This window comes from Branchiostoma lanceolatum, chromosome 1 (genome assembly GCF_035083965.1).
Source record: "Branchiostoma lanceolatum isolate klBraLanc5 chromosome 1, klBraLanc5.hap2, whole genome shotgun sequence".
In the NCBI taxonomy this organism is placed as follows: Eukaryota; Metazoa; Chordata; class Leptocardii; order Amphioxiformes; family Branchiostomatidae; genus Branchiostoma; species Branchiostoma lanceolatum.
In genome coordinates, this window is record NC_089722.1 from 949,682 (window position 1) to 958,677 (window position 8,996).

At 42.1% G+C, this 8,996-nt stretch overlaps 2 protein-coding genes across 2 annotated transcripts; both read left to right on the forward strand.

Annotated features, from left to right (window-relative positions):
• The first annotated feature begins 2,466 nt into the window (after positions 1 to 2,466).
• Positions 2,467 to 5,919, forward strand: LOC136422668 (C-type lectin domain family 10 member A-like). The gene is made up of 6 exons (XM_066410496.1): positions 2,467 to 2,548; positions 3,356 to 3,538; positions 3,967 to 4,122; positions 4,224 to 4,324; positions 4,739 to 4,934; positions 5,507 to 5,919. The coding sequence occupies exons 1-6, from the start codon at positions 2,467 to 2,469 to the stop codon at positions 5,917 to 5,919; spliced, it is 1,131 nt and encodes a 376-aa protein (XP_066266593.1).
• A 319-nt stretch (positions 5,920 to 6,238) lies between these two features.
• Positions 6,239 to 6,847, forward strand: LOC136422681 (histone-lysine N-methyltransferase SETMAR-like). Its single transcript, XM_066410516.1, has one exon. It carries the CDS (start codon positions 6,239 to 6,241, stop codon positions 6,845 to 6,847), a length of 609 nt encoding a protein of 202 aa, XP_066266613.1.
• Positions 6,848 to 8,996: the final 2,149 nt, after the last annotated feature.

The window sequence follows — 8,996 nt, forward strand, 5'->3', positions numbered from 1 at the left end:
TTAACATGTGCCAATAAATAAGTGAATATGTCTTACAACTTCTCATGGGGTTTTACCAGTATTTGTATATTGCTGTACACGTTATATTGAAACGTTTATTTGTTTATGTGTGGTCCTGTGGGGCATCAACTGACGCGGGCAAAACATTGCAAATATTTTACAAATATTCTATATTTTCTATTGAATGGCATATATTTGGAATAAATTATAAGTATGAATATAGCAAGATTAGGGTTAAGGGTTAAGCATACAAGCCTTAAAGGTTAAATATGCATATCGTTCATGCAAGAGTATGGGTACAGATGTCTCCATGATGTGTAAAATATCAACTCTGGACGTACCCGTAGGGGTGCTTTGTTCAGGAGCCCTTCTCCCAGCCGAACTCCTCAGTTTGGAGACAGCACAGGCCTCCTCGTACGCATTGCCTGTGTCTCCGACGTAATAGCCTTCCTCGCAGCAGTTTTCGTCCATCGCAGTCAGCCCTTCCCCTACAGCCAGATCGGACACAATTTTTATGTTCACAGCTAAAAACAATGTTGCATATGTTCATCCGTGCTAGCTTTCTAATACCAATAATATTCGTCTTGCGGCAAAAAGAAATTACATGAATTAATGCATACGAGCGAGTCAGACGTCTAGATTTGGGGAATTGTTTTAGATTGATGCAAATATACGACTTTCGTTGACTATATTTTCAATTCTAATACTGTGAATGCAGATTAATCTCCAAGCAGATCTACACGGTGCACCGAAAATCGCATATGCTAGCCAGAGAAGCTCCAGTCAGCCAGATAAGCTCCTGACTGACTGGAGCTTCTCTGGCTAGCTTATAGCATATACGATTTTCGGTGCACCGTGTAGATCATTCTTGGAGATTAAATGCAAGTATCTATGTACGAAAATGATTTTGAAACACACATGTACATGGATGGCGTATTGGTATCGCTAGGCCCAGATGTTTCGGTATCAAGATTGAAATACAACTCAAAAATAAAATGTTATTCATCATACATTCATATTTTAAATCAGAAATGGGTGACAATACCCTTGATTTAGAGTACAGGTTACATTTTGGGTAACGATTTCTTCATAAGGTAAAGTTTCATGGTCAATTTTTTATTAGATATTCGTAAGATTGTGAAATATCTTACCTGTATCTTCCGTTCTTGATGCTACCGATGACCCCCCATTGGTACCCGACACCGAGCTCTTCTTGTCCATCGTATAGGCTTCCCTGTCTTTGCTACAGCGCTGTTAGACCACACGGTTTATCCGCCAGTGAAACTTAGCTTGTGCTCTACCTTACAAGATTTTCTTCATCTTTACTCCATCCATCCAGATGATTGTCTGCAGACGAAAATATGTGGGTCATCGATCTCATCACATGTGCAGAGACAAATAATACTCATACCGGCCGGACATTCAATCTCAGAATTCCATACGTTAGTGATAAAAATGTATGTATATCTTTGCCATTTGCAAAAAAAATATTACCAACCAGAGTGAAAATGCTTAGAAATGTAGAATTGATCAAGACATTCTAAGATCATTTCGCAATCCTATATTTTTGGATTTGTGGAGTGATGGTGTTGGCGATATAACTCTTGATGCCATAAACGGATGTTGGTGATTTTGGTAAGTACGTTTCTATTGGGGAAACGAAGGTCAAGTTCGAAGATGGGTCTTTTGGGGGGTTCCTTTGGTGCTGCAGTGGACCCTTTGTGTTTGTCGGTTTGTTTGTTGGTGGTATAACTCGTTTGTATATGATAGTGCGTTGCAGAAATATATGATGTTTGTTTTCATATATTTTTGTCGTATTCCCTCAGATGTAATTGTTATACGTTTGAAAAAAAACTACGATGTTGGTAAACTGACGTTGGCACAAGCTGGTTACACAGTGTCAATGTTCTAAGAACCCCCCCCCCCCCGATTATCCTCCAAATATATGTTTTGTCCCCTATTATCACAATCATAACAGCGGTACCTGTCTGCATGGGGAGGGGAGCACAATCCAGCAACAAAATTAGAGATGCAATTATTCCTCCCCAATTTGAGTCCACGGTGTCTTGTTCTGGGAAACGTTCTTAGCTGTTCTTTGCTCTTTTTTAATGATATGATGCTATCAACAAGTTGTATACATTTCTATCGAAACTCCTAGATGAGATGTTCGGTATGAATTGGGTTTGATTCGTCTGCGCATATTTGACGAGATTGGTGACCTAAATCCTTCCGCATCCAGACAATCCATTATCTGGGAGGATAGAATAAAAGTCAGGAGAATCTGTTAAGGTGGAACACAAGCTTAGTTTCACTGGCGGATAGGTAAGGTGTGTGTGATCCAACAGCGCTGTAGCAAAGGCAGGGAAACTCCAGCAGCGCTGTAGCAAAGACAGGGAGGCTCCAGCAGCGCTGTAGCAAAGACAGGGAAGCTCTAACAGCGCTGTAGCAAAGACAGGGAAGCCTACGATGGACAAGAACAGCTCTTTGGGGACATCGGCGTCGGGTACCAATGCGGGGCCACCGGAAGCATCAAGAACGGAAAATGCAGGTAAGATATATCACAATCTTACGAATATTGAATAAAAAAATTGACCATAAAACATCAAGTTATAATTACTAAGTCTAAATTTTACAATTTTAGTGTGTTCCAGAAAATGTTGAATATGAGGCATCACGTTACTAAGTCTTCAAAAATTGTATCGATCTCTGGAGAACAAATCGTTACCCAACATTTACGCTACATTAGAGACATTTTCAATAGATGACGACAGAAACGTTCCTGCTACAATTCTAAGAAAAGTCATAGCACAGCGACGATTTGATTTGGTGTTTCAGAAGATAAAGGCAGTAATGAGTGTACTAGCTGATTAAACATGACCTTGAGAAGATAGACAACATATGATTTGAGCGATAGGTAGCCCCCCCCCCCCGCCGGCATATCTTTGCATCAATATCGCTGTCTTCAAAAAAGAAGTCAACCCCAACCATAGTCAACCATAGTTAACATAAAACTTTCACGGTAGACTAGATAACAATATCGATTTCCATGTATCTCCATGTACTTGTTTGTCTGCAATTAGCCTTTGGGCAAAAAAAAATGTATAAAACAATGCCCCAAAACCTAGCCGTCTGAATCACTCTTATGAATCAATTCATGTAATTTTGTTTTGCCGTGAGACACATATTGCTGGTATTAGAGGGGGAAAGCTGGCAATGCTGAACGTAGGCAACATTCTTCATAGACGTCTGACTCACTCGTATGCATTGATTCATGTAATTTCTTTTTGCCGTAAGAATCATTGGTATTAGAAGGGCGAAAGCTAGCACGGATGAACGTATGCAACATTGTTTTTAGCTGTGAATGCAAAAATCGCGTCCGACCTGGCTGTAGGGAAAGGGCTGACTGCGATGGATGAAAACTGCTGCGAGGAAGCTCGTTACGCCAACGGCACAGGCAATGAGTACGAGGAGGCCTGTGCTGTCTCCAAACTGAGGAGTTCGGCTAGGAGAAGGGCTCCTGAACAAAGCACCCCTACGGGTACGTCCAGAGTAGATATTTTACACATCCTGCAAGCATCTGTGTCCATTACTATTATTGGCATCCAAATATTGTGACTCAATGCGGTACCACCTGCATGTTTGAGTTGTGTAAGTACGTACTTACACAAGTTGTGTAAGTGATACATTGAGTCCCGTTTGGATGCCCACTAGCCTGCCGGAAATATATGGCCCCGGATCCGTTAGGATTCTTCCGGATCTTAGGTTCCAGATCACTTCAGAATACGTCAGGATCCGAGGCCATTTCGTGCAGTGTGATACAGGGTCATATAATATTCACCTGGGGTAACATTCTCCATTCGTTTTATTTCCTCTGTCATAATACTGATAAAAATTGAATTAAAAGTAGAAATATACAGATCCAGAAGTTCAAAGACTAACGCACGGTCAAACCTGGCTCTTTTGCAGAAAGCTCTACCGATGAGGTCGTTGGAAATTACATCCCAGGGGTCGGTATGAGAAGCCCTGGTCAGCCCCGAGTCTGCGCCAGCGCCATGATGAAAACCGTCTCCGCGCTGTCCCTAGTGCTGAACTGCTGTCTGCTGGGCACTGTCATCTTTCTGGGTGAGTGTTGTCTACATGTAGTAGCTTTCCAACAGTGGCTCCTAGACGTGCAGCCTAAATAATTCAGTTGTTGACATTTTTTGGGTTGTTTTCATGCACAGCGGTGGCAATGTCGGATCTGAAGCTGTCGGTCAAATGGCTGAACAAAAAGACGGAGATGAACGCGGCTGATCTGAGTAATGTCGCTGACAAACTGCAACAGGTGTGGAAAAACGTTATCTGATGATTTGAGTACACACACAAACAAACAACAAACACACACACACAAACACGCACACACACATGCACACACACTCACACACACACACAGAAACACATAAATGAATACTAATAGGTACATTCTCTCTCTGTGTATGTGTGCGTGTACGCGCGCGTGTCTGTGTGTGTGTGTGTCTGTGCGTGCGTGTGTGTGTTTGTGCGTGTGTGTGCGTGCGCGTGTGTGTCCTATATGCATACAAGTGTTCTCTTGAGAATTCTTAGAACTGCAGGTAATATACAACAGTTTGTCTATGAATATTTGACCTATCAACACATCAATCTTGTAACTTAAAAACTGACACAACTCAGTCACTTTCATTTTCCTACCATAATAACGAAGCAAGTCTTTTATTTACAGGCAACTAAGTCAACATATGGCCTGTCAGCCAGCTACGAAAAACACGGAAACGCCCTGCGCAAACTCGCAGCCAGCCTGGCACAACTGACCGACTCTCAGATGTCTGGCATCTCAGACATGTTGAAGTTGCTGGAAAAGGCGGGAGACAAAACCAAGAAACTGCAAGAGACATCGGACGATGCAACTGACCCACCACGTAAGAATGAATTGTTTGCAATAGTACAATGTATATTTATCTTATACATATTCAGAGAAAGTCATAGATTGTGATTTTACTCAATAATATGGTTGCTGAGGTGACTTAAAACCAAACGCTCGGTTTAAGAACCGTAGCACTGTCTCGAAACCAGAACCATTGTTCTGAAGGAAAGACCATTTCATCTTCATCTGTAAAACAATGGTGTGATTTAAACTGCACGGGCGAGGAAAAATTATTACTTAAGTATCAGATGATAAACCTATCAACCTGCCAATGAAATAAAGGTTTATTTATTTATTTATTTGTTTGGCTGTGTACACTGTACAGCAGCCAAGGCTGCCCGACTAGCTATTAGCTATTATAAGGGGCCAACCGTGCAGCAAAAGTACATAATAAAGGTTTGATTTGTTTTAATGAAGCTCTTACAGAATGGTGCAAGGACGCCAGATAAAAAAGACAGAAGTTATTCCGTCCTAAAAAAAGCCAATAAAACTTTTTGTTGATAACTATTTTGATAATACTGAATTCATATGATAATAAAAACCCGGTATGTGAACCCTATTTCTCAGCGACCTGCCCTGACGGCTATCAGAAGTACCGCCAACTCTGCTTCAAAGCGTCCCTGTCAATCAAAACCTTCAGTGGCGCGGCTGCGGCCTGTCGTGTTGACGGGGGCACCCTCGCCATGCCCCGTGACCCCGGGACAAACGGCTTCCTGGTCTCCCTCATCAATGCGAAATACGCCTTCGGGGGGTCGGGTGACTACTGGTTCGGCCTGCATGATCGGAACGAAGAAGGGAAGTGGAGATGGATGGACGGCACCGCACTGGAGACCAGGAGCACAATGTGGGGGATTGACCAACCGAACAACTTACGAGGCGGTGAAGACTGTGGCGTGTACGGATGGAAGAACTTTTGGTACGACAGCGTCTGTCAACGGAAGGTGAAGTTCATCTGTCAAGTCATGTCAACAGGTTCTTAAACGAGTTTTAACTGTAATTTCCAACACAAAAAATTGGACTTACCCCAAATTTACGACCGTATGAGGGGTGATCAAAAAGTCCTCGGCCTCACCTAGAAGCGATGGGTGTAACTTCCATTCTTGGGTATAACTGTATACTATGACATCTTAAGACACTGTCCACAGAAATGCAAATTTTCATATTCATTAAGTAGCGCGCGGCGCCCCTTGAAAATCAGCAGGTGTGAAGAAAATCACAAAATGGACGCCACAGAGGTTCGTGCTGTTATCAAATATCTAACGAAAAAAAGGTATGACACCCAGGCAAATCCACGAAGACATGGCCAACACACTTGGTGAGGACTCCCCTTCTTATTCCACCGTAAAGAAGTGGGTTGCTAACTTCAAACGAGGCAAGAAGAGCGTGAAAGACGACCCAAGGTCGGGACGCCCCAAAACAGCCACCTCAGAGAATGAAGTTGAGGCCATCCATCGCATGATAATGAATGACAGACGAGCGACCATCCGACATATAGAGCATTCATTGGGCATCAGTTATGACTCAGTTCAAAATGTTTTGTCCAACATCTTGGGGATGAGCAAGCTGTCTGCAAGGTGGGTACCCCGAATGTTGACTCGTCATCAGAAGCTGAACAGGTTGGAAGTTTCCAGGACACTTTTGGCCCGTTTCCAGTCTAATCCGGCCAACTTCCTCAAGAGATTTGTGACCCAAGATGAGACGTGGGTTCACCACTTTGATCCAGAGTCAAAAGAGCAGAGTAAAGAATGGACAAAGAAGGGGTCGCAGCCACCCAAGAAGTTCAAGCGCGTGGCATCGGTCGGCAAGGTGATGGCCTCTGTGTTCTGGGACAGCGAGGGAGTCATCATGATTGACTACTTGCAAAAGGGTCAAACCATCAATGGAGAGTACTATGCTTCAGAACTGTGACAGCTAAAAGCAGCAATCAAAGAGAAAAGGAGAGGAAAGCTCCGAGCTGGCGTGCTGTTGCTCCAGGACAATGCACCTGTTCACACAGCACAGGTGTCAGTGGCAGCAGCAACCCAATGTGGCTTTGAACTCTTACCCCACCCTCCCTATTCACCTGACCTGGCTCCGTCGGACTTCTACCTGTTTCCTAAACTGAAGTCCCATTTACGTGGTCACCGTTTCGAGACTGATGATGACGTCATCCATGCTGTTGAGGCCTATCTAGAGGCCCAAGATGCAACCTTCTTCCATCAGGGGGTAGCAATGCTGGAACATCGCTGGACCAAGTGTATTGAAGTCAGAGGAGACTATGTTGAAAAATATTGCAAGAAAAATTTTTGTTCAACAACGTTTTTTGAGAGAGGCCGAGGACTTTTTTATCACTCCTCGTACGACATCGGTCTTTGTCAAGGAGTCATCCCAGCGGTGGATGGATCACTCCTTGACAAAGACCGATGTCGTACGGTCGAAAATTTGGGGTAAGTCCAATTTTTTGTGTTGGAAATTACAGTTAAAACTCGTTTAAGAATGATTTCTACCAACACAGATGAACTTTCAAGCTAATGTCAACAGGTTCTTATTGACATGACCATGTAATGAAAAAAATACTATTTTTACACAACCAAGAGATTTATTCCACCGACGTTTTGGTGACCATCTGTCACCTTCTTCAAGGCAATTCTGACTGGTTCACATAGCAATGCAGCACAGGTGTTGCTGCTAAAACGTTATGAGATGCATTCCCAAACGCAAAATATTTACATATGTGCAATCACAGGAGATGACATCACTATGCGTTGCCTTGAAGATGGTGACAGATGGTCACCGAAACGTCGGTGGAATAAATCTCTTGGTTGTGTAAAAAGAGCCTTTTTATTCAGTGACTTACCAACCTGATGAAACTATTAACGGGTGACCATGTAATGTTTTTAGAAGGCCGAGGTGATCGACGGGATGTTCCTGTCAATACGAATCTTTTGGCACTATTGACAAGATGTTTCTGTCGATAAGAATCGTGGCACTATAGGCAGGATGATCCTGACAGTAAGAATCTTTGGGAACTACTGTCAATGAAATATTTTGGGGCACTATTGACAGGATGTTCGTGACAATTTTTGGCACTACCAACAGAATGGTCATGTCAATCTGAATTATTTGTTTTTGTTTTGTTTGTTTGTTTTGCCATGTTTGTTTAATATTTCCTTTAGATGCCCCGAGCAAAGAACATGTAAAGTCTGACAACACTTAACCACCATCTGGATTCAACAAGGAATTAGTAGATCGCTGATTTCTGTGCCTAGCGCTTAGCAATTGTGGGAATGATTGCGTTACTAGAACACACACCAATACCGGTGGACTAGATCCCTGCTGTAGTACTTACACAGATTTGTTGCCTAGGGGCTTTAGAGATGTGATGGGTACCACCCTATACACCTACATGTGTGGGGAGGATTTAAACGTTGTAGATGTTTGGAAGGATTTAAACTTTGTACATGTTTGGAAGGATTTAAACTATGTAGATGTTTGGAAGGATTTGAACTTTGCAGATGTTTGGAAGGATTTAAACTTTGTAGATGTTTGGGAGATTTTAAACTTTGTAGATGCTTGGAAGAATTTAAACTTAAAGTTTGTAGACGTTTGGAAGGATTGAAACTTTGTACATGTTTGGAAGGATTTAAACTTTGTACATGTTTGGGAGGATTTAAACTTTGTAGATGTTTGGAAGGATTTAAGCTTTGTAGATGTTTGGGAGATTTTAAACTTTGTAGATGCTTGGAAGAATTTAAACTTAAAGTTTGTAGACGTTTGGAAGGATTGAAACTTTGTACATGTTTGGAAGGATTTAAACTTTGTACATGTTTGGAAGGATTTAAACTTTGTAGATGTTTGGAAGGATTTAAGCTTTGTAGATGTTTGGAAAGATTTAAAGTTTGGAAAGATTTAAAGTTTGTAGATTGTCACAAAGCCTGATTTTTTTTAGCAAAGTGTTCTAATTTCTATAATATTATTGGCTGTGTGGGTGATTATATGGAATGGTGAGCAGTGCTTTACCCTTGTCGTTATACATACAGTCTTCTTCAACTCGAAGGACTACCAAGATATACATTTG